The sequence below is a fragment of the Pteropus medius genome, unplaced genomic scaffold, assembly GCF_902729225.1.
Source record: "Pteropus medius unplaced genomic scaffold, Ma_sr-lr_union100, whole genome shotgun sequence".
NCBI classification, from domain to species: domain Eukaryota; kingdom Metazoa; phylum Chordata; class Mammalia; order Chiroptera; family Pteropodidae; genus Pteropus; species Pteropus medius.
This window is the reverse complement of record NW_024351730.1, coordinates 16,662,439-16,688,718: the sequence shown is the minus strand read 5'-3', so window position 1 is coordinate 16,688,718 and position 26,280 is coordinate 16,662,439. Positions and strand designations below refer to the sequence as shown.

The 26,280-nt window shown below is 31.3% G+C and overlaps 1 protein-coding gene and 1 pseudogene across 1 annotated transcript in view; one reads left to right on the top strand and one right to left on the bottom strand.

The window, feature by feature from the left end:
* The first annotated feature begins 488 nt into the window (after nt 1-488).
* The window catches only part of TECRL (trans-2,3-enoyl-CoA reductase like), a 92,252-nt gene continuing 66,460 nt past the window's right edge, over nt 489-26,280 (top strand). Inside the window, exon 1 of the mRNA XM_039844955.1 lies at nt 489-818. Within this exon, the coding sequence (XP_039700889.1) occupies nt 585-818 (234 nt within the window). The 5' untranslated portion in view covers nt 489-584. The remainder of the gene's footprint in view (nt 819-26,280) is intronic.
* LOC120588502 (uncharacterized) lies at nt 1,268-1,386 on the bottom strand (annotated as a pseudogene).

The following is a 26,280-nucleotide window of genomic DNA, read 5'->3' as shown; positions in this document are numbered from 1 at the left end:
TTCTCTACATATTCTAACTTCATATACAACTTTTCATCTTTCTGTTCTCGATGTGGAGTTAAGAATTCATCCATTTTGCATCAGATATATATTAAAACACGCCATGAGTCTTTATCTTAGGCAACAAAATTCTGTTATGTAGTAATATATGGTATTTTTAAATTTACCTATGAGATAGCACTAAGCTAATTTTGAATGCATTTAAATATGACATTTATAATAATATGTGTGCTTGAATATCAGTGAGTTTAGAATTCAGAGATAATAAAAACTGTCTATTCCTTTCTTGTTTTGGAATTTCAGATTCTAGTGGTCATATTAAGAAGCAGAGATAAAAGAAGAAAGCAAGAAATAATTCAAATGCTGGTAAAGTAATCCTCTACATTGCAGCAATTCACAATGGTGTGTTATATATAGAAATAAGATCTGTCATTGTTTTCAACCCTGCTAAATAAATCTGAAGTCTTGGAATGGCATGCCACTTGACCTTTCGGGTTTCATCAACAGTATTTAACTGGTGCAAAGGAAACACATTTGCAAAGTGTCTCCTGTTGACGTGCCAGATTCCCCTGGTAGTTCACACAATGTTCAATAGACCCAAGTCCCTTGCTTCGGAATACAAGAGAGAATTCTTTTCCCAAGGAGGTACCCAGTCCATACTGAGGAATGATATGAGAAATTTTCACTTTTTGTCACAAATTGTGCTTGCAGCAGGCCCTTTAAAATCAACTCCAGTGGCTAAACGTTCAAAAGCTTCTCACTTTGAGATTGAAATACTTGATGCTCAAACAAGAAAGCAGATATGTATTGTGGATAAGGTGAGTTTTATTTATTTTTTTAAATTTCTCTATCTCAAAGATTATTAATCACTCGATTAAATGACAACAACTGTTCTAATATATTCCTGGCGTTTAGTGTTAATGTTCTGATGAGCAGCATACTTTATACATTGTTTCAGAAGATATTTGCTACATCCTGCATAATCAATTTAAGTAGTAGCTAATAATTATGAGGTTCTGTTTGTTCTGCTAACACTGACCATTGTCCAGAGGCAAAATTTCCAGTGCTCACATTCTCATCCTACAAGAAAAAATACTTTCTAGGTTTTCCTTTACATTTACTTTATTGCATATTCATATTATCATAGCATTCTAATAATATTTGTAGAAAATAGCAAGCAAAAGACACTGAAGGTACCAGATATTACATTGTGCATAATGATAAAATCTAGTTATTTAAAAAGTACTTAGAATTTTTTCTTTTTAAATGCTTACAGCACCTGGTATTCTGAAGTGATCACCCGTCCAAGAACTAACCAGGCTCGACCCTGCTTAGCTTCCGAGATCAGATGAGATCGGGCATGTTCAGGGTGGCATAGCTATAGACAAAAAATTACTTAGAATTGATTTAATTATTTGTCTTCAGAAACATCAAATCTTACATTTGATGGTTTACTTATTTCAAAACAACAATGTCCACGTTTGTAAAGAGAATGTCTTGCTTAATATTACCCATTTATATTCATATGACAGATGTTTCACCAAGGAAAGATAAAATATATACTTCCTGGCTCATACAAACATATGTGTACATTGTAGGTATACATACACATGTACAATATTTCAAACAATTTTAGTCTTTCAATAGTTTAAAAAGATACTAGTAGTTTAATTTATTATGAGAAAGATTGATATTTTTAATAAAATATATCTTCATTTATTTTTCTTTACTGACAAGTTAAATACGATTTTTGCTATTCTAAAAATAAAATTCAACCACTGACTGATACTATTTAACTATGCTCTGGCTGTGTTTCTGGATAATAGAGGAAGTATTTATGGTTTTTAGTTGCCAAGAAGATCATATGTACTTTTATAATTAGTAATCATAACACTATGACCAGCTTATTATTTGGGTAATACTAACTTTTATTTACAAATTAAATTAAAGTGAAAGAACTTTTACAAGTTTATATAGGACATAAGTGGAATGTGCAAGATTCAAAACCTTTCTATGCAACTCTAAATCATATTATTTTTCTATAATACCACTGGAGTCATATAAAATGATAAATATGTATTATGTATAAGAAATTTTAACATACAAATTACATGCATGGTATAATTTATTTCTAGTTTAGTTATCTCCATAAAATTTTTAGATTTTTTTTGTGTCATACGAAGACAAAAAAATAAAATTCTCATCCAGAAGTTGCTAATATTTATAATATCTCACTATCAAAAATTCAAAAGATTAAAAAAAAACACAGTTAAACCAAGGGAAACAAGGCAATGAATGGAATGAACATTACATTGGTCAAGGATTTATAAAGACCAAGATTCTTAAATGAGACTGGTTTTGTGTCCTTTCTAATGTGTGTGTGTAAGCATGGACACAAAATATACCTTAAAGTAATGAGAAACTAATGGGCTTCTAATTATTTTCTTTAAGTATTTAAATTTGTGTTATTGAGATTTTATTTGTAGCTAAGATATGGAGTTATACATTTCTATATTAACCAAATTACAAAAAAGAACAAAAGCATGCATAAAGCCACTACTCTATAGAGATAAAGATTTTACTACGGAATCTCACATTTGAACTCTAAGAGGCCTGTTTTTTTTTTTTTCTTTTTTTTTTTATCTCCAGTGGCAAATGTTCAGGGAAACTGAGTAGGCTAGATAGAGATTAATTTTGGATTCCTCAGTAGGCTTTATTACACAATCAACACAATATGATATGCAACTTACTATATACAAATCCGTGTCTTGTCAGTAGAACTGGATTTTGTTTTGTCATGTGTTTGTTTTGCAATTTGATAAATCATCTCATAATGATGGCAAGACATTCAAAAGAAAAAAAATCTGGATTAATGTATCCTTTTTTTCTTTTTTTTTTTTGGCTTTGTGATTCCTAGTAATTTCAGTTTGTAAATAAGAGAAAGTCTGACTTCGTTTGTTCAAGATATTGTTCTTTTCTTAGACAAATTAACAGTTATATTAATAGTAAGGTTATGTTAAGTGCCTTTTATTGTACTTGACTCTATCTATTATACAAAGAAGTGTTGCTAATGACTTAGTACCTGTCTTTCAGTAAGTGTGTCTTATATAGTCGTAAAAATTAAAGGTCATGTACTTTGGAACTAAGCATATCTGGACTGAATCCATGCTACATCAATTATATCTATCAAAGCTCAGTAAAGTCACCGAATTGCTGATCACTAGGACTTTTATTTAGAATATAGGTTAATAAAATTGATTTTGTAAGTTTATGGTAAAGAGTAAGAATAAGATATGTAACATGCTGAGAATAGTGCCTTGAACATAATAGGGACAAATATTTTTTTTTTAGGTTTAATAATCACTTCGAGAGATAAATTTGAGGTGCGTAAAAATCCAAGAAAATATAATTGATGAACCTTCTGATAGTAGAAGAGAATTTCAATTTGATTTCTTGAGAATTATTCATTGACATAATTTGTTATAATGCTTAGGTTGGATATAAATTTTCAGTTATCTTGAGTGGGATGTACCTTTGTAATGTATGCTGAGCTCTAGTACAAATTGTATTTGCATCTAGATATACAACTTTAACTTTAGAATGGATAAAACATGTACTCAAGATATTCGTGAGACAAAAATATTGAGAGAATTCCTGAGATTAAAGAAAATATATTGAAGCATGTTCTTTTACACACACACACACACACACACACACACACACACACACACACACACCAAATAAAACACTATGGCCTTCAGTTATCTTCTCCAGGTTCTGTCCTATTGCTCTCATTACTTTTATCATATTTATTTTATCTGTCCACATTTTTCTTTTTACATTTCATCATAAACTTACTCAATTCAGACATTTGCCTCCATCACTTCTCAGAAAATGAACTTGCCGAGGTCACCAGTGAGGCAGTAGTAAATATCTTGCTAAATCTAAAGGTCAATTCTCATATTTTATCTTATTCTGTATATTAGCGACACTCACCACTATTAAGCACATTCTCCTTAAAACACCTTTGCTATTTGAGTTGTAGAATAATACTAAACACATTTTTTTTTTTCAAAACTACTTTAGTAGCTTCTCCTTTTCCTCCTGTTGCTTCTTCATTATCTGACTTACTGGGTGTGGAATGTCACCATCTCAGTCGTCAGAACTTCTCCCCATCTTTAGTCATTTACCTTACTGAGTCCCATAGCTTTAAACGTAGTCTGCTTACTGATGACTCATCAACATGTAACTGCAGTTTATCTTCTTCCCCTGAAGGGGCAATTCCATTTATCTAAGTACCTATGTATGTATCGATCTATGTATCTATGTACCTATTTGCCTATTTGGATGTTTACTATGTACCTTAAACTTAGTATATTTAAAACTGAAAACTTGGTCTTCCTATAAAAATTTTTCATAGGGTTTTCCAGGTCAATAAGCGGAACTACATTCTTCAAATAGCTCAAGACAAACACTTAGAAGCATCACAACTCACCTTCTAATCTCAGAACCCATGTACAATCCATCTTCATGATGATACCTACACATAGATACAGACCCTGACAAACTTTAACCACCTCTACTGCCAGAACTCCTGAATCTTCCTGTTTCTGTGCTTAGCGCCTTCAACATATTCCCAACATAGCAACAGATCTAGCCTGTTAAATTGTATCAGATAATATCTTTCACTACTCAAAACTAGTCAATGTCCTTTTGTAGGTCTTAATTGTCACTTCTTTCTTTAGGCCTTTCCTTACTAACTAGTTAAAATGACAAAATCTGGCAATATTTTCTATTACTCTCCATTGTTCTGTTTCTTTACTAATATTTATTTCCTTTTTTGTTTTATTATTTGGTCTACCCTTGGTATGCCAGTTTCACAAAACCAGAGATTTGATCTTTTTTTTTTTTCACTCCTGTATCTCTAACATTTGGAACAGTACTTTGCACAAGAAAACATTTAACCAATATGTATTTAATAACTTGATGCCTATTTAAGATACATGTAGATTTTACAATGCACTCATGTTTAGCACTGGTAGCTTTGGGGTAGAGGAGTATGTTATTTGAAAATGCTTTTTGCTATTTTCTAAATCAAATTATCACTGAAATAAATGTAAATATAATCAATAGAAAAGTACATTTAATTAATCCATTCTACTGAATGCCCAATTTCTTCTGGGCTTGCTCCCAAAAATGATTTATAGAATTTAACTTTGTATTAGTGTATAATTTACTAACAATCGTGTTCTGATTACAAAATCTAACAAGCTTTTCATAAAAAAGACAATACAGATGGAGATATTTAACTAATTTAGTTATTCTCTATAAACGATTAAACTAATATCACTAATCAAGAATTATATGGACCTTTTGAGCTACATTTCTCTTGCTCAGGCCTGCTTCCACATCTGGAAGTGTACTTTCTCTTCTAATAAAACTTTTATTTTCTATTGTTTTTAAAAAAAAAAAAAAAAGGAAGAATGTTATAAAGAGCAGATTTAAAATGTATTGTTTAATATTCTTAAGTATTTTTTGGAACATCAAAATATATATTGGAAATATAAATTTTAAAACTTTAACAATGAATTATTTGTAGTTGCTAACTATCCCTGTTTCATTTCTATTTTGTAAAATGTCAGAAACTTATCTTGTAATAAGTCTATGATTCAAGACCACAGCAAGAACTCTGAAAGCTAGAGGTGATAAACATTTCCAATATCATCCCATTCTTTTTCCTTTAATTTTTTCTCTAAGGAACTTGACCTCAAGAACTCTCTTTCTCTTATGGTTTAATTTGCTCTATGTCAAAACTCTCGAAAGCTTTTTAAAGATTTCTTACAAATAAAATAAAGTATTAAATATTTCTCCAATCTTTCTAATGGTAAAAATACTAGTTTTACCAGAAAACAGAATTAATGAAAGAATTATGAGGTAGTAAGACTGTATAAAATTGCATTTTTAATACTTTAGTTAGAAATTTGGAGAATTCTCAGTTTTTTTGACATTGACATTGCTACTTTTCATATTTTATCTTAGGCAAGCTACTTAGCATATTTAAGCTTCAATTTGTTCATCTGTAAAATAAGAATGGCACCTGCTTTAAAATGGCCTCTTGGCAGTTTTCAGAACTTCATGTATAAGTAAATGACATTATTTTCTTTTTCTTCAATTACTCTTTTTCTTCCTCCTACTTCTCTTCTTTTTAATTCCTTTTTTTCCTCCTCTTCCTCCTATCCCTGATCCTCTCTTCCTTCTCTCCTCGTTAGTCCCCTTTCTCCTACTTCTTATTATATGGTATAATATATTTGAAAGCTTGTAAGTTTAGGATTCAGGCAAACCAGAATTTTAATATAAAGCTGATTACTTTTTCTTTTTCCTTTGGACATGATCTAATTTCTCTGTCTTATTATTCTTTTTTTATAAAGGAATTTAAGTATTATTATTCTCACCCTTTACAGAGGAGCTATAGTACAGAAAGTTGAAATGAAGACTTAGGGTGTGTTAGAACAAAGCTTTGATTCCAGTGATGTACATTCTGTGCCTTGCTCTGAACTATGATACACCCACTTGACAAATTTTAATGAGTTGTAAATAGCCACAATTTGAGTGTTCTGTTTAATTTCATGATTGGGGCATCTGACTTCTGACACAGGCAATGTGTTTCAAGACAGAGGTGCTGTTTTCAAAAGAAATCTACTTGCCCTTCCACTTGAACGAGACAAAGACAGCTCTTAAGTAGTCTATTTTTTATATATAGACATAAAATAGCATTAGTTAACATTCAAATCTAGAAATTAAAAAAATATATTTAAAGTCTTTTAATAATAAATCAAGGATATACTGTGCTAAGAAACATATTTTTAAAAATTACAAAATTGAGATGAATAGTTTCTTGCAAAAGAGGTAGTGAACATAATCATTTTCTGAAAATGCAGTGGAATCCCAACACCCACCCCTCTTTTTGGATGTACTTGGAAATTCCATAATACTGCATGCACTTCTAATTTAAAAAGAATCAGTATACTTCAATATTATTTGCCCTGACTTAGATTTCTCTCAGAAAAAGTAGTCGTATTATATTTAACCAATATATAATGTCATAAGAGTCAATATGGTAAAGTCGTTTATGCTCTGAGGTCAGATATATTTATGTCTGTATGTGACTCAAATTCTTTTTTGCAAATTAATATGCACATTTGCAAATTATTTTTTTTTTTATAATCTTAACATGTTACTTAAATACTCTCGTCTTGGTTTTCTTTTATTAAAGTAGGGTAAATATCTGTCTTCCAAGAATAGCTAAGGATTCTATATTTGTATGTAAAGTGTAGCACAATGTCTACACATAGTTATCTGTAAATGAATGTAATATTTTATGTAGTGCTAATATATTGGAAATATAATTATTCCACTGAAGTGAGGAAGTAATTGAATTAATACTTCTCTATTATGACTATAAGAATTAAAACATTTTCTTTTCTTTCTTTTTTTTATTAAAATTATTGGGGTGACATTGGTTAATAAAATTACATAGGTCCCAAATGTACAGTTCTATATGTCGTGTGTGTATATATATATATATATATATATATATATATATATATATATATACTTTTATATGAGATACTTTTCTTCTATATATATATATATTGCGTTGTGTGTTCGCCATCTAAGGTTAAATTTCCTTCTGTCACCATATATTTGGTGGCCAGGTAAACCCCTGTCTTCCTCCCTTTTCCCCATTTCCTCTGGTAACCACTAATCCTCTGTCCGTGTCCATGAGTCTCTGTTTGTCTGCCATGTTTGTTTGTTGTTTTCAGCTTTATAGCCCACATATAAGTAAAATCATATGATTCTCAACTTTTTCTGACTTATTTTGCTCAGCATAATAATCTCAAAATCCACCCATGTTTTCACAAATGGCAGTATTTCATCTTTTCTTATGGCTGAGTAATATTCTGTTGTGCATATATGCCACTTCTTTATCCAATCATCTATCAAAAACTACTCGTTGTTTCTATGTTTCGGCCACCACGAATAATGCTGCAATGAACATTAGGGTACATATATTTTTATGGATAAATGTTTTCAAGTTTTTTGGGTAAATCTTTAGAAGAGGGATTGCTGGGTGTATGGTAATTATATTCTTAGTTTTTTGAGTAAATTCCATACTAGTTTCCATTGTGGCTGTATAAATTTTAAATTCCTACCAGTACTGAACAAGTGTTCCTTTTTTTCACAACCTCTCTAGCACTTATTCTGTTGATGATAGCCATTCTAACAGGTGTGAGATGGTGGTTTCGATTTGTGGTTTTGATTTGCATTTCTCTAATAGCTAGTGAGGTTGAACATCTTTTCATACAGTCTGTTGGTCATTTGTATGTCTTCTTGAGAGAAGTGTCTGTCCAGGTCTTTTGCTCAATTTTAATTGGATTGTTTGTTTTATTATTGTTGAGTTGTAAGAGTTCTTCACATATTTTGGATATTAGGCCCTTATTAGAGGTGTTGTTTGCAAATAGCTTTTCCCATTCTGACAGTTGCCTCTGTCTTGTTAGTGGTTTCTTTTGCTGTACAGAAGCTTTTTAATTTAATATAGTCCCATTCATTTACTTTTGCTTTTACTTCCCTTGTCTTTTAGGTCAAATTCATAAAATCCTCTCTAAATCCAAAGTCCATGAGTTTAGCACCTACCTTTTCTTCTATGTAATTTATTGTTTCAGGTTTTATATATAGGTCTCTGATACATTTTGAGTTAATTTTGGTGTATAGTGACTGAGAGAAATCTAGTTTCATTCTTTTGCATGTGGCTCTCCAATTTTCCCAGAACCATTTATTGAAGAGGTTTTCTTTTCTCCACTGTATGTTTTTGGCTTCTTTGTCGAAAATTATTTGCTCACATATGCAGGGGTTTAATTCTGGATTCTCATTTCTATTCGTCTATGTGTGTGTTTTTCTAACGATATCATGCTGTTTGATTATTGTCGTTTTGTGGTATAATTTGAAGTCAAGCAGACTGATACCTCCAAACTTGTTCTTTTAGGAATTCTTGGCTATTTGGGATCTTTTGTGCTTCCATACAAATCTGATGATTTTTGTTCTATTTCTTTAAAGAATGCCATTGAGATTTTGATGGGGATTGCATTAAATCTGTATAATACTTTGGGTAATAAGGTAATTTTAAGTATGTTGACTCTTTTAATCTATGAACAAGAAATATCTTTTCATTTCTTTGTGTCTTCAATTTCTGTTAATAATGTCCTACAGTTTTCAGTGTATAGATCCTTCACATGCTTGGTTAAGTTTATTCCTAGATATTTTATTCTTTTTGTTGCAATTACAAAAGCAATTGTTTCTTTCACTTCTTTTTCTAAAAATTTATTGTTAGTATGTAGGATAGCTATGGATTTTTATACGCTGATTTTATATCCTGAGACTTTACTGTGATTGTTTATTGTTACTAACAGTTTTTGGTGGATTCTATAGGGTTTTCTATATAGAGAATGCTAACATCTGCAAAAAGTGACAATTTGACTTCTTCATTTCCAGTTGGGTGCCTTTAATTTCTTACTCATGCCTGATTGCTCTAGCTAGGACTTCCAGCGCTACATTGAATAACACGTGGTGATAGAGAATAGCCTTATCTTGTTCCTGATCTTAGAGGGAAGATTTTTAGTTTTTCACCATTAAGTAGGATGTTAGCTGAGGGTTTGTCGTATATGGCCTTTATTATATTGAGATACTTTTCTTCTATACTAATTTTGTTAAATGTTTTAATCATAAATGGATGCAGTATCTTGTCAGATGCTTTTTCTTCATCTATTGATATGATCATATAATTTTTCCCCTTATTTTGTTTATGTGGTGCATCACAATAATTGATTTGCATATGTTAAACCATCCCTGTGACCCTAGAATGAAGCCCACTTGATCGTGATGTATAGTCTTTTTAATGTATTCTTTTATTCGATTTGCTAGTATTCTGTTTAGGATTTTTGCATCTATATTCATCAGAGATATTGGTCTATAGATTTTTTTTTTTTTTTTTTCTGTGTGTGTGTGCTATCTTCACCAGGTTTTGGTATCAGGGTAATGCTGATTGCATAAATGAGTTAGGAAGTATCGACTCTTCTTCAATATTTTTGGAAATGTTTGAGAAGAACAAGTATTAAATCTTTGAATGTTTGGTAGGATTCACTAGTGAAGCCATCTGGTCCTGGACTTTTACTTTTGGGAAGTTTTTGTTGATTGATTCAATTTCCTTACTGTTGATCAGTCTATTTAGATTTTCCAGTTCTTCATGATTCAGTCTAGGAAGATTGTATATTTCTAGGAACCTGTCCATTTCTTCTAGGTTATTGAATTTGGTGGCATGTAACCTTTCATAGTATTCTTGTATGATACTTTGTATTTCAGCAGTATCTGTTTTAAGTTCTCCTCTTTCACTTCTGATTTTGTTTATTTACGTCCTATCTCTTTTTTTCTTAGTCGATTTTATTAATTTTTACCAATTTTATTAATCTTAAAGAACCAGGTGCTTCCTGCATTAATGTTTTCTATTGTCTCTTTGTTTTCAATTTCATTTAATTCTGCTCTATTTTTTTTATTATTTCCTTCCTTCTGCTGACTTAGTCTTAATTTGTCCTTTTTCTAGTTTTTGAAGATGTAATGTTACGTTCTTTATTTACAAATTTTCTTGTTTCTTGAGATAGGCCTGTAATGGTATGAACTTTCCTCTTATTGTCACTTTTGCTGCATCCCAAAAGTTTTGATATATGGTTCTTTCATTCTCATTTGTTTTTATGTATCTCTTGATCTCTCCTTTTATTTCTCCTATGATCCAGTCATTCTTCAGTAACATCTTGTTTAATCTCCACATATTTCTGATTCTTCTTGCTTTTTTTTTGCAGTTGATTTTTTATTTCAAAGCATTATGTTCAGAGAATATGCTTAGTATTATTTAAATTTTCTTATTTTTTGAGGTTAATTTTGTTTCCCAATATGTGGTCTATCCTTGAGAATGTTCCATGTACACTAGAAAAGAATGTGTAATCTGGTGTTTTGGGATGAAAATCTCTGTAAATGTCAATTATGTCCAATTGGTCTAATGTGTCATTTAAGGTTGATATTTCCATATCGATTTTCTATTTGGATGATCTATACATAGCTGACAGTTGGGTATTTAGGTCTCCTAATATAATTATATTTTTGTCAGTTTCTCCCTTTAGTTTTTGTTAGTAGTTGCTTTATATTTTTTGGTGCTCCCTGATTGGAAGCATATATAATTAATAAGTGTTAGGTCTTCTTGATGTATTGTCCATTTTATCATTGTGAAATGTCCATCTTTTTCTCTTGTTACCTTTTTTTATCTTGAAATATATTAAATCGGATATTAGTACACCACACTAACTTGTCTCTGGATGTCTTTTGCTTGGAGTATCATTTTTCACCATTTCACTTTGAGTCTATATTTGTCTTTTGAACTGCAATGTGTCTCCTGAGTGCAGTATATGGTTGGGTTTTGTATTTTGACCCAGTCTGTTACTCTGTGCCTTTTTATTGGTGAGTTCAGGCCATTTACATTTAGGGTGATTATTGATATGTGAGCATTTCCTATAGCCATTTTATCATTTGTTCTCTCATAGCTCGGTGTCTCCATTGTTTCTTTGTCCTATTGCTTCTATTATTTTAATTTGGTTGTGTTATGGTTTTGTCCTCTGTTTCCTCTTATTTTATGTTATGTGTCTCAATTCTGGATTTTGTGTGTGTGTGTGTGTATGTGTGGTTATGTTTATGTAAAGGAAAATTTTGTATATACAGTAGACCTTATTCTTCTGCTTGTATCTTATCTTCATTTCTTCTGCTTGTGTCTTATCTTCATTCCCCTTTACAGATTTTGATCTTTACTTCCTCCTCTTTTCTGTTTTTGTTGTCCTAAATTATCCTTATTTATGCTGTGAGTTCATTTCTAGATTATAGTAGCTATTGTCTTTTCTTTTCAAAATGTTTTTTGGACTTTAACTATTATATAATATAATAAAGAAGAGGGTTGCACTTTTCTGTTTTGTCTGCCTGTTAGTCATCTTACTCATAGTTTGTGTGTGTGTGTGTGTGTGTGTGTGTGTGTGTGTGTGTGTGTTGTCCTTTTGTTTCAGGTAGAATGACCTCCTTCAGTATTTCTTATAATGCAGGCCTTGTGGTGGAAAATTCCCTTAGCTTTTCCATGTCTGAAAAGGTCTTTATTTCTCCTTCATATTTATAAGAGAATTTTGCTGGATATATTATTCTTGGCTTGTAATTTCTCTCTAAATAGTTTGAATATTTGGTTCTACTACCTCCTAGCTTGTAAAGTTTGTGTTGAAAAGTCCAATGATAATCTAAAGAGTTTTCTTTTATACATTATCATCTTTTTTCTGACTGCCTTAAGAATTCTCTTTGTCATCTATTTTGAGAGTTTTAATGTTTCTTGGAGAAGGCTTCTTTAGGTTAAGATAATTAGGTGTTCTGTTGCTTCTTGATTTTGAAGATCCAGTTCTTTTCATAGATTTGGGAAATTCTTAAAAACCAATCGTTTGAATATGCTCTCTGTTCCCTTCTGGTATATCTATTTTTCTTATGTTGCTTTTTCTGATGGTTTCAGATAGTTCTTGTAGAGTTCTTTCATTTTTTTTTTTCACTCTCAAGTCTTTTCTGTGTCATTTCCAGATTTTTGTCTTTGATATCACTAATTCTTTTCTCCTTCTGGTGAGCTTTATTTCCTAAACTTGCTATTTCATTCTTCACTTCTTTTATTGAGTTCATCTCCAAAAGTTTTATTTGCTTCTTTTTTTAGAGTTTTAATATCTTTGGTAAAGTATTTCTGTTGTGCATTAATTTTGTGCCTGAGTTCATTGAACAGATTTTTGTGTCTAAGTTCATTGATCAGAATTTTCTTGCATCTTGTTGAGTATTTTTTTTTTTTTCAGAAGTGCAATCTTGAGTTCTCTGTCATTTAAATCACATATTTCTATACCTTTAAGTTTATTTTCTGGAGATTTTTCATTTTCTTTCTGAGTTGCCTTATCACCTTGGCTGTTCATGGTATTTGGTGGATTATTTCTTTGCCTAGGCATTGAGGGACATGTACTCTGCTTTATATATATTTATTATTATTATTATTATTATTATTATTATTATTATTACTTTGAGTGAATTCTCTTTAGCAATTTGATAAGAAGAGGTTTTGCTTTTGTTTTCCAGGAGGTGGTGTCCAAGCCTCCTGCAGTGTGCAATCCCTTGGGGCTAAAAATGCCATTTTCTGAGAACGTGTGTGTTTCCTCTGTTACCAGGTTGCCTCAGTCCCAGTGCATCACCCCTAAATTTTCTCATCTAAATATGTCACCATGTAAGAAGACTGTTTTTATTTATGGTTAAGCTATAACGAAGATGTCATTTCTATCCCTTAATATATGTGATGCGGTGATATTCCATTTAGAAAGACTACATAAATAAGTTTGAGAGGATGCATCTAGAAAGAGAAGAAGTGAAATTTACCAGATTCACTGGTCCTCTAACTTTGTATTTTGACATTTTAAAGTGTCACAATCAAGTTTTATTAATTCAATAAATATTTGTTGAGATATTTGTCTAGTGTTCTATTAGATGTTTGAGATAATGCATTAACTTATACAGATGCAGTACCTATCTTTATAGATTTTATTCTCTCTTGCAGAAGATAAGGTAGATGTAATTTTAGGTCCAAAGATATCTACATGATGAGAAGAAAAAAAGATAATTTTGGGTGGTAAACGAAGGAAGATAACTTTGTGGTGAAAGGAATATGACATTCTATTGACATTTTATTTTAGTTAAATAAGTTTAACTGAGATTTTTTTCTGTTTGGATTTGTAATGAATTAATGAGTTGTAATTAATGAATCTGTCTGTATATAAACCTGTTATGAATTTGTTGGAACACAGAGTGCCAGATGGTGAGCTGTGGTTCACAACAGACCACAAGAGACATGAAAACGGAGAAGTTTCTCACACATCCTGGAGGAAATACATAGCACTATTAATGGGCCACATTGGGAGGTCAAGGTAGAGTGCAGACAAAGAGGGAGGACCTGAGGCACATGCTTTTTTTAGGGCCCATGGAATGCTTTGGGATTCCCAGGATAAGACTGGTTTGGTCAATTCAAACCAAAAAAAGCAGGATTTGAGTAAACCCCCCAAGGAGTCTTATCTAAGCTATGCACAAGAAAAGGCACTGGGAGGCTGGGGAGACTGCTGATCACAATGGCTGTGGAGGAACTCATATCAGGAATATATAGTTACTTGTGACTCTAAGGGCCATTACCTGGGGCATGAACTTGCTTGAGGGGCTACTGTCAGTTTAAGGTCACTGTAGGCCTCTTGGTCAAACAAAATGAATGCCAAGGGAGCAATACAATGGAGTAGCTTAGATAAACTCTTAACAAAATCTAAAGATGTGCATGAAGTACTAATGATCAAAAAGTTCACAATGAAGGAGTTTTCAGTTCTTTCGTGATCTAACAATTCAAACAAAAAACCAAAAACTGTATTTACATAATGTATTTCTGGGAAATAATTTTGTTCTGACCTTATTATGTTTCTTTTAAAAAAATAAAGGAAAATTATATATTAGGCATGTATCTTGTTCAGATTAACATTGTACTGGTGTTTTTTTGGTACATATTACTGGTGGCCTAACAAATAACCATCAAAATAATTACCTAACTTGTTGCTGTGATCTTAGGTATACTTAAATATAACACACTTTTTAAATGTTTCTTTCATCTTAGTGCTCAAAGTTTTCTAGTGACGACCTTCTTGGAACTATTCCTCATAAAATTAGAATTTAACAAATGAGTAATAATATAAGGCAACATTAAGAAATAAAAATTTTATTACTCTATATTTTTAATTATCTAAAGACTTCGGAGTGAGAGGCCTGAAGGGGCAATATTGTAGCAAGTGGATACTAATATTTGTATTACATTAAAATTGTTAATATCCTCAGACCTTGTTTCTGGTCACAAATCTGTGGTCCCTGAGACCTTAAGTTTGCATTATTACAAGCATAAGAATAATGACATTTATATTTTTGCTAGAATTTGTTTAACGGCAGCATCTAAGCTCAACACAGCCCTAAATTAAGCATAAATATTACTGATCTTAGATTTATGTATATTAAATTGCATCTTACTTTTTGCTGTGAAAATTATGCTGTTTGCATGGCTACATAATAAGAGCTTAAAGGTTTATTGGAAACCATTGCTTGAAGCTATTACACTTAAAAAGCTTTCAATTGATCAAGATTAAGTACTACCTACAAGAATATCTTGTAGGGACAGAATTCTAGAACAACCTCCTTTATCCCTCTCTTCTCCTTTTCTTCTTTTCTGTTTTTGTTTGTTTGTTTATTTGTTTGTTTATTCATTAAAGATTACCAATCATCTAGTTGGTAGGCACTGTAATAGACCCTGGGAACAGCAACAAGGCAATCAAACCAAACCAAACCAAACCAAACCAAACCAAACCAAACCAAACCAAATCAAATGCATTCCTTTCTCTTTAGATATTCATAGTTTTGTGATAGAGAATGACATGTAAATAGTCCAACACAAGATATAACACAAGCTAAAATAGAAGTATGAAGAAAGTGCTGATACTCCAGATGAATCATTTTCTTTTCTACTGAAGAAATTGAGAGTGGCTTTAGAAATCTCTTCCAGTTATAAACAGTCCCAGAACGCAGGATCATCATGGGAATAGCTCTAACAATAAAGGGTAATCTCTTAAAGGGGAAATAATCTCCTCTAACTGCCTTGCATCCTTGGTCTTCCAGGCTTTAACTGAAGGCATACTGCTATAGAGACAGTTCTGCAGAATTTAAGAAGGAAGGTGAAGATGAATTCTTTAACCACTTAAGAGTTCCAGTGTGAAAATTTGTCAGGCTCCATATCATTAGCATATTATATTTAACTAGTGGATCTTTAAACTGACAGTCATCAAATAATTTTCAATCCCTGTTGATCTACTGAGATTAAACTGAGTAACCTGAGCCCACCAGTCTGTCACCACATAAAGCCTATGAATGCCACAGTCATTTCTTTTCTTATGAGAAGTTCATCCTCTTTTAGACAGGTTTATTCTGAACTTCCTAGTACATCTAGATAAAAAAATATTTTATTTGAGAATTGATCTTTCTCTTCATTCAAGGAATGCTGTACCTCTGCTTTCTTATAAACTCATCATTCTAACATCATTTTGTAAAGAGTGCATTAATTATTACCTGTGCTTTTTCATTATTGTAGTTTGTTTTCTCAGTCCACACTTTTAACTGCCTCCAAAATAAACATTTCATATTACTTCATGTTTAGATATTTCTAACTTTGCAATTATTGGTTATTTGATTTTTTAAAATCAAACTGTAATATAATTAGTAATTTCTTTTAGCACAACATTTGATTAATTACTGGCTGTCTAATGGAGTCCTTTATTTATCTATACTGGTCTGTGTGTCATTGAATATAGATTTATTATCTGCCTCTCATAAACTTCATTTATAATACTGTTATAATCCAAACTTAATTTAATCGGGACTTTAAAACAGAATCCAGAGGCAGTCTTTCAGATGATACATTTCTTTTTTTTTTATAGATAGGAAAATATCAAAAAGCTATCACTAAAATTCCTGAGAAACCACTTTTATCGTAGAGCTATTTTTATGTAGATTTTTAAACTCTTGACATGGTAAGAACATAAACAGCAAGAATAGCTGTTGATTTTTAAAATAATATCTAGTTCATTTCAAAATGGGAAGAAAAAAATCAGTTTTTTTATAATTATAAAAAATAGATTTATAAATTTACTAATTTGCTCTTACTTTTTCATCAGCACTCTGGCATTGTATAGACATACTGTCTTCTTAGGCCTTTATTGCTAATAGAATCTCTATAACTTAAAGGTACATGTATATCATAATTTAAGTATGTAAATACAATTTGGATAATGTACCTAATTTTCAAGCTAACTTTTTTGGAGGTTATACTGTGCTATAATTAAAAAAAAAAAAATCTAGACTCAGCGTTTAGCTTTGCTTCTGCACACAGACATCATTTCCTCTGTACCTGATTATGTCACTTTTAATTACTCACACCACTCATCATCTAATCAATTCTAAAAGGAGAGGCCAATGTGTGTAATTCCAGAATACATAATGCATATGTAATGGAACGGACAATTTTTTTTCAGAGCTGCCCATGCTGTTGCCTCATGGTTATTCATTTCAGAAGTTGAAGAGGGCAGCATTCAGCAAGTGATTGCAAAATGATCAAAGTGTCCTCTTCAGTTGAGAATTCACCCAAGGAGCTATTTCTTCAACGAGCTTATAAAAGAAGTCTCATCTTAGTTTATCAAACTGCTGACTCTTTAGAATCTCTCCCTGTTTATACCACATCCAATCAATCAATAAATCATTTTATTTTATACACAATATATCTCCTCACTGAACTGTTAGCATCCTACTTTAAATAAACATCACCTCTAACATATGGACTGATCTACATGTGTCTTCACTGATCACCCACAGTGTATACAGCAAAACACAATACATATACTATCATTTCTAGCAGGTGCAGTTACAGACCATGTAGGTTCCACAATATCACCAGGTAAAACAGAATTTGGAATTTGTTATTACAGCTGAAATGGTTTTGTTATTGCATTATCATTTTATTGTCACCTAGAATCAGTTTAATTCTCAGATTAATTCTTTTAAAATCTGTTATGTCACTCTGATGAAAACCTCCAGTAGCTACGTATTTCACTCAGAAGAAAATCCAGTCTATTCTCCTATACTTTTAAAGGTTATGCATTATCTTTGCACTTTCATCTCACTGATAATATCTTTAATCACACTTTCCCTGTCTCCTCTGCACCAAACACACCAGCCTGTTTGCCATTCCTCACTCTTAATGTGATCCTTCGTGGTCTCTGCACTTGATGATTCCTCTGTCTAAAAGAATCTTCTTCAGGATATCTGCATAATGTTCTTTTTAGAACTTATCCCTGTCAGATATATTACATATATATTACTTAGTTGTCTATCTCATTCTTCTAGAATGTTAGTTCATTGTGTATCATTGTGCCAGAGTGTTTTAGAAAGTGGATTTAGGTACAAGATTGCCTGTGTTTAATCCAGCTTTGCTGCTTATTGGCTGTGTGACAGGGCCAAGGCTTCATAACATTTAAGCACATCAGTTTCTGCACTGCTGACTGGGATAATAATAGTACCTAACTCTTTGGGTTGTTAGAAGTTTTAAATGAGTTAACTGCTTAAAAGAATACCTGGTACTGGTACATAGAAAACACTATACATGTGCTGGTTATTATGTTAAAACAGAGTAAGACTCTGTGTATGTGTGTGTATGTGTGTGTGTGTGTGTGTGTTTCCTCACTCTTGTGAGCCTGACACATAGTGAAGTTACTGCTCCATAGTATTTTTTAACAAAATGACAAATTCTCATACATATTTATCATATCATATTAATTTAGCTCAGATACTTTAGGTAATGATTGATTTGTATTTTATTAACAATGATCAAGTTCATGTTAAGATTTATGATATACTAAAATATATTTTATGAGCAGCAAGGCACAGTTATGACTACTAGCATTATTCTTAATTATCTTGAATAGTATTTATCTATCACATAAACAACTTAAAACAAAACTGAGACAAATCATTTAATTTTAAAACAAAACTACCTAGCAAATTTACTTCAGTGATAAAAAATAATCTATATCAAAGTAATAGAAAATAATATATAGCATTGAAATTGACCTAACTGATAGGGTTCAATAACATTCAGTTTCTTTATAAGTCTTTGTAGTTATATTAGTACACTTTATGTTCAGAGAGCAGAGGTAGAACTCCTTATATGTATCATACTTTTTATTGCTGTTTCTTGCTATATTTATTAATAATATTCTTTTACACTTAAAATTGTCTTAATTGAAACTACCTTTTTACATTTAAGTCTGTGAGATGAATGCACTCTAGAAGCCTGTGTCCTATACAAGTATTGAAGATCAATATTTCTACTTTTGAAAAAGACAGATAAAAGTTATTTTTAAAAATGCTAGCTGCACAACGAGTACAATGATGCTGATACAATGCCTGATTGTTTACCACTTCAGGACCATGAGGAGCAGAGGCTAAGCTGCCTGCATTATCCAATAGGGAAGGAATTTTTATTATTGGTTGTGATTATGATTTTATGTACACTATATGTAGTAGGTCATGTTGGTGATGGAGGTGACTTTATAATTTATGCAACAAAACAGTTTATCTTATTTTTACTTAACATTTGATGAGCTATTTTTATTTCTGTCATGTACCCAGGAAACTAATGTTTTGGTCAAGGATGCAAAGCATACACCTTGTGTAAAGGACAGAAAATGAATTAAATTTTGTATTCTATCCTACCATACTGAAGGAAACTGAATTTTCTGACTACAGTATACACACACACATTCTATATATGTAATATATATAGGATACATATATGTAACATATATACATACACATGTGTTATATATGTGTAACGTACACACATATATATATACATATGTAATGTTTGAAATATACATTATATGTAAAATTTTATCTATATATTTATATCTATCAAGAGAGTAAAATAACATGCACAACATATTCTTAAGATGCAGAAAATAGATGAGATAATACCTGGTTTTACAGTTTTCTAGAATATTATTGATAATAAAAAAATTTGAACATTTTTGGAGACTCTGACTTTATGATCCTTAAAATCATTATTGGTTCCCCAAACACTTGTGGGTAGGAAGTGGGCTCTAGGAGAGCAGACCTTGTCTTTTAGTTCATAGGTCTCTAGGTTAGATAGGTATATAATACCTCATATCATTTAGACACCTTGCACTTTGAGATTAATATAGTGACTAAAAGAAAATTTGTACTGCTTCCATGAAGATATGGTATGTGTATTCTGAAAATGTAAAGGATAGACAACCAAATATTTGATGATCAGAAGGGTAGATTCTGGTAAATATTAGTGTTATTTATCCAGATTGTTTTTGCTGGTTCTCGCACAGAAACAATGCAGTTCCTACTGTCTGATGTAACTTGTTTTGTGCTTTGAAATATGGGTAAAAGGCACATATTTATTTCTTGAGGGAAGCTTTAAGAACCTAATCTAATCTTACCACCTTTGTTAAAAAAAAAAAAAAAGCCTTCTGCCTTGAAAACAAGCTATATTCCATATGATGACAGTCTTTTTGTTATAGAACCTTAAGTGAGGAAAATGCAGAGTAGATCTACCAGCCAATCTGAGATACATATAGTGCATAAAAAAATTAGCATATGTCGTTTAAATCTCTGAGATTTGTGGCCCAAACTAGATTATTCTGACAGGTACATTCCATGAAACTTGAATTAGGTATCATTCATGATTTTGTTGGTTCATTATTAAAGATAGTTCTAGCATTAGAAAAAGATAACAAAGAGAGAGAATAAATAGCAGTTTCCTATATTATTGTCAAATTTTTCCTATTAAACTTTTATATACATATCAATGTTATTAATTTAAAACTGTAAGGCAGGGCTACATCTAACTAAAATGCTTCTTCACTGCAAAGTAAAGCATCAACAAAATGAAAAGGTAATCTATGAAACAGATGAAAATATTGGCAAATTAAATATCTGAAAAGAGATTACTATCCAAATATATATAAGGATAGTAACTAACTCAATAGCAAAAAAAAATACAACTAACTCAATAGCAAAAAAACAAACAAACAAATAAACAAACAAACAAAAACAACCAAATAACCCAATTTAAAAATGCGCAAAGAACCTAAATAGATATTTTTTTTCCAAAGACATATAAATTAACTTCAGGTATATAAAAAAGTGCTCAGCACCATTAATCATCAGGAAAATGCAACTCCAAACTGTAATGAGCTGTCACCTTACACTTGTTAGGATGGCTATTATCAAAAAGACAAGGGATAACAATGCCGACAGGGATATAAAGCAAAGGAAACTCTTGTACTTACTCTGTTGCTGAGAACGGAAAACAGTATGGTGGTTCCTCAAGAAATTAAATATAGAAGTCCATATAATCCAGCTATCCCACTTGTGAACATATATACAAAGAAAGCAAAATCATTATTTCAAAGAGATATCTATACTCCTGCATTCATAGTAGCATTATTCATAATATACAAGATATGGAAACAACCTAAGTATCCATCAACAGATGAATAGATAAAGAAAATGTGATGTACATATACGATGGAACATTATTCATTCATAAAAAAGAAGGAAAATTTGTCATTTGCAACAAAATGGAGGACATTATGCTAAGTGAAATAAGCTAGACAGAGAAAGAGAAATACTGCATAGTATTTCTTATGGAAATACTATGGAATACTTATACATGGAATTAAAAAAACAAAAAAGTCAAATCAAAGAAACAGAAAGTAGAAAAGTGGTTGCCAGGGCCTGAGGGGTAGGGAAAATAAGAAGAGTTTGGCAAAGGGTACACATTTCTAGTGTATGTATAAGTTCAGAAAATGTACTATATAACATGCTGACTATAGGTGATAACACTGTATTGATAACATATTGTATAACTGAAATTTGCTAATTGGAATTTAAATGTTCTCCCCAAAAACAAATAAAAAAGGCATATGTGAGAAATGTTGAGTGTGGATGGGAGGAATTCTTTCATAATGTATATGAATATCAAATTATCATGTTTTATACTTTAAATATCTTATCATTTTGTTAATTATACTTCCATAAAGCTAAAAATTTTAAAAAAAATCAAATTATTTAACAAACACACAAAAAAATCCTGTAAGGCAGATTTATAAAATCTTTTATTTATTTAAGATAATTAAGTTAATTGACTATATTAGGTACTCAATCTATCCACTGGATATTTATCTCTTCAACAAATGTTTAATGATTGTCTAGCATATACTAGGATTTCTGGCAGGTAATAATGAATAAAATAGACAGCAGAAGTGGGCTAATTCTAAATATGCAAGGTTGAATCAAAAGAACTCTCAGATTTCTCGGACAATTAAGTTGGGTCATCAAGATTCTGGTTTAAAAAACTGTTTGAATGTTGGTGTCATTAAGAGTAGAAGCAGTTCTTAGCTTAACATATAGTATTTAGTTCTGGTAGTTTCAATTTGTAATCATTGTGAGACATCCATGCAGATATGTTCAAGATCAGGTTTTATAAGTATATTTATAGCTATGAAAACCAGTTGATGCTGGAGATAGACGTCAGAGAGTATGAAAATATATAGCATTCAAAATCATGGGAAGGAATGAGATCAGCTTTCTAGATAAATAATGACTTACTTTTCACACAGGATCATAAAAGTAATGTAATGTAGTTGTTGAAGCTTCATGGCTCATTTAACCATCAAACATTTTTCAGAATTTCAGACACATTAAATAATAAAATTTCATTGTTCTCTAAAATAAAAAAAAATACTCTGAATTTGTTCAATTGTTGAGGATGAATTCTCCCATGAACATGTAATAGACACGGTATAATTTGAAAAGTAATGCAATCATTTTCAGTGGCTAGCACTATGTAGTAGCATTTATGTAACCCATGAGCTAATGGTGCAGAAATAATTGTAGCATCTCTATCTGTCATTTGATATTAAACAATTCATTAATAATATACACTCTCTGAAGTTGACTTTTCCCCCATTTTTTTGAAACTCATTTTATATTCTTCACATTAAATTATATAAATATATATAACATAAATCTTGAAGTAGGTAAAAAAATGTATGGGCATCATTTCAAAATTTGAAGCAATCTCTGACATTTCGGAAGTCATTTTAAATCTACATCTATCAAGGGTGTAGAATATGAGAACCTTCACATCAATAAATTTAATCCAGTTATCTAAAAATAAATCTTTTCATTTTTTTAATATAGACAATATTTAGTAAATAACAGTACTCTTCAGGTTAGACTAAATAATGACTTTAATTGATTATATACAATAACGAAGGCTTAATTATCACTCATGCAATATATCCAGTAGATAAGCAATGGTTCTGCTCTGAGCTGTCTTTATTATGAAATCAGGTAGATGAAGCAGTTCTTGTCATTGTTATTGTAGATTTCCAAGTAGAGTGAACAGAGAGGTGGTAACTTCATCAGTCTGGGCTACTGTAATAAACCGTCATAGACTGGGTGGCTTATACACAGCAGGAATTTATTTCTCAAAGTTCTTGAGGCTGGAAGTACAAATTCAGGGTGCGAGCATGGTGAGATCCTGGAGAGAACCTTCTACCGGGTTGAAGATGGCCATTTTCTCCTTGTATCTACCTGGCTAAATAGTTTTCTAGAGTCTTTTTTATAATGACATGAATTCTATCATAAGAGCTCTACCTTCTTGAATTAATTACTTTCCCAAGACCCCTACCTCCTAATACTATCACATTGTGAGGTAGGATTTCAAAATATGAATTTCCAAAGATACGAACATTCATTCCATAACAGATGGTTGACCTCTAAATGCTTCTGCTAGGATGTTAAACATGTTGCTTCCTCTCACATTTCACTGGTCAATCAAGACACATGACCAAGCCCAAGTTTAACATGGTGGAGATAGAATATATTCCCTCTGGGAGATCCACCCAAGGAGGAATAACACATGTTTTGAACACTATAAATGTACCAGAGTAAACAAAGACTCTGCATCAAAGATATTTACTTCAAAATTTATGTGCTAAAGTCATTCACTTTAATCATATACGGAGCCTCAATTTTTTATTCTAATTCTATTAACTTAACTTGTTTAGTTGGAACACTCTTAGCTGCCTAGCTCTAAGCCAGAAAGATAAGTCAGACTTGTAGCAAGCGAGAGCAGAGACGAGTTCAAGAAATAAGAACCAGTAGCTTCCAGAACACATACTTATGGTAGAAGTCAGTAGGTCCCAGACGAATACGTGAAAACTCATAAAGCCTTTAGAAGCCTAAGGCTTGAAATGGACATACTGCTTCTTCTGTCCACATTCTATCGTCCAAAGTAAGCCAAAGAACTAAGTCCAATATCAGCCATCATTACTTCCTAGATTATTTCTAGCCAAATAATCTGTTTGGCTACAGATCTTTAATTTCCTTGAATCACCAGAGGAATAAACCACACACTTAAAAATTTTATGCATAATAATTTTTTTTGTATGTGTGTATGTTTGCTGAAATTCAATTTAATTGCACTATACATTTTACAAAAAGCAAATATTAAATATCTTGAATACTAATGTTAAATAGCTAATATTTGTGAATCACAAATAATTTCAGAGTTATTATAAAACTAAAAACATGACATATTTCATAGTGGTACCATGTTAGTTTCATTATTATATATAAAATATGAAATGAGTTGAATTTTTTAAAGTTAATCAACATATTTCTTAAAACGTATCAGTAGAAGAAAGGGTAAGCAAATTAATTATATACGAGTTAACCTCTCAAGTGGTCTAAAAACTTGTTGTAAATTTTAAAAAATTAATAATCACCCTCCTAAACTTGTGTTTAATTTATACAATGAAATGATTGAGTTACAGTCAAGTGCTACTTAACGAGAGGGACATCTTCTGAGAAATGTGTCATTAGGCGATTTCATCGTTGTGTGAACATCATAGAGCATACTTAAAAAACTTGATGATATAGCCTACCACACACCTGACCACTTGAGAGGTTAACTCGTATATAACTTATTGTTCTTAGGGTAAAAGACTGTATAGTACAACACTGAACCAAACAACATGAGATTAAATCAAGCACAAGAAGAAATGGTTTGATCAAGAGACTAGGTAAACATGAGATGTATGACACTGCTGCTGGCATAACAAGACACATTGTTTTATGGCAATTTTTTTTTTATAAGTAGAAAGAGTACACTCTAAAATAATGATAAAAGTATAGTACAGTATAGTAGATACATATACCAGTAACATAGTTGTTTATTATCAAGTATTACATATTATACATAATTATATATGCCATATTTTATACCATTGGCAGCATAATAGGTTTGTTTATGCTAGCATCACCACGAACACATGAATTTGTTACACCATGATGTTAGGAAGATACTATGTTACTAGATGATAGGAATTTTTTTAACTCTATTATGTTATGGGACTACCATCTATATATGGTTTGTCATTGATCGAAACAACACTATAGGGCACATGACTATGTATTTCTTTCCCTTTTCTCCTACAAATGATTAATATTTTTAATAGTACTTTTCTGTTTGATAGCAAACTACTCAAAAACTTACTAGGTTAAAACAAAAAACATTTATTTATCTCTTTATTCTGGGCTCACTCAAGTACTTGCAGCCAGCTGACAAGTTGCTGGGTGATTCTGATTGGGGAATTAGTTGGAGGAACAGAGCCAACAGATCCATGGATAAGATCCATGGGCCTGTTATCACTTGGGACGCTATCTCAGGCTCCCTTACACTTATTGATCAAGGGTGTTATCAGAAGAGTAGAAATACATAGCCTATCGACTCAGATTTGTAACTTGCACAGCTGCACTTTCAACACGTTTTTGATTAAAGCAAATCAAAAGGCTAGCCTAAATTTAAGGTCTAGGGAAAAAAAATATTACCTCTTGATGAGAGAATCTGCAAAATACTGTGACTAGTTTGCAATTGCCACAGTAGTATAGGATAGGATAAAATAAGGTACATTAATTACTCATAATAGTCTATATACATACATATACACAAAACAGATTTATAGACAATACTGTCACACCACAATTACTTTACTATTCCTCTCAAATCCTACTATTATTATTATTATTTATCACCTATTATTTTCACTATATTTGAGTTTTTATTCAAAATATATTTCATAGCAATACTAATTGAAGGTATGTATAAATATTGTCTTTTCTTTTTACAATTGAAGACAAAGTGATGTGGCAAATGTCCCTGTCATTGTCACTGTAAATCAATAAATAGAAACAAATTATATTTTAATCAACTTTTCAACAAACTTATAAATCTTTACTTATTCTAAAAAAGCCTTTTTGTCCTGGTCATCACTATGCAATTATATCTCTTAATATGAACCCTGAAAAATTTACTGATTATAATTAAGGAAATTCAAATAGGTTTAAAATTTATCACATAGATATTTTCTCCCTCCAGTTTCATCTGCTTTTAAATTT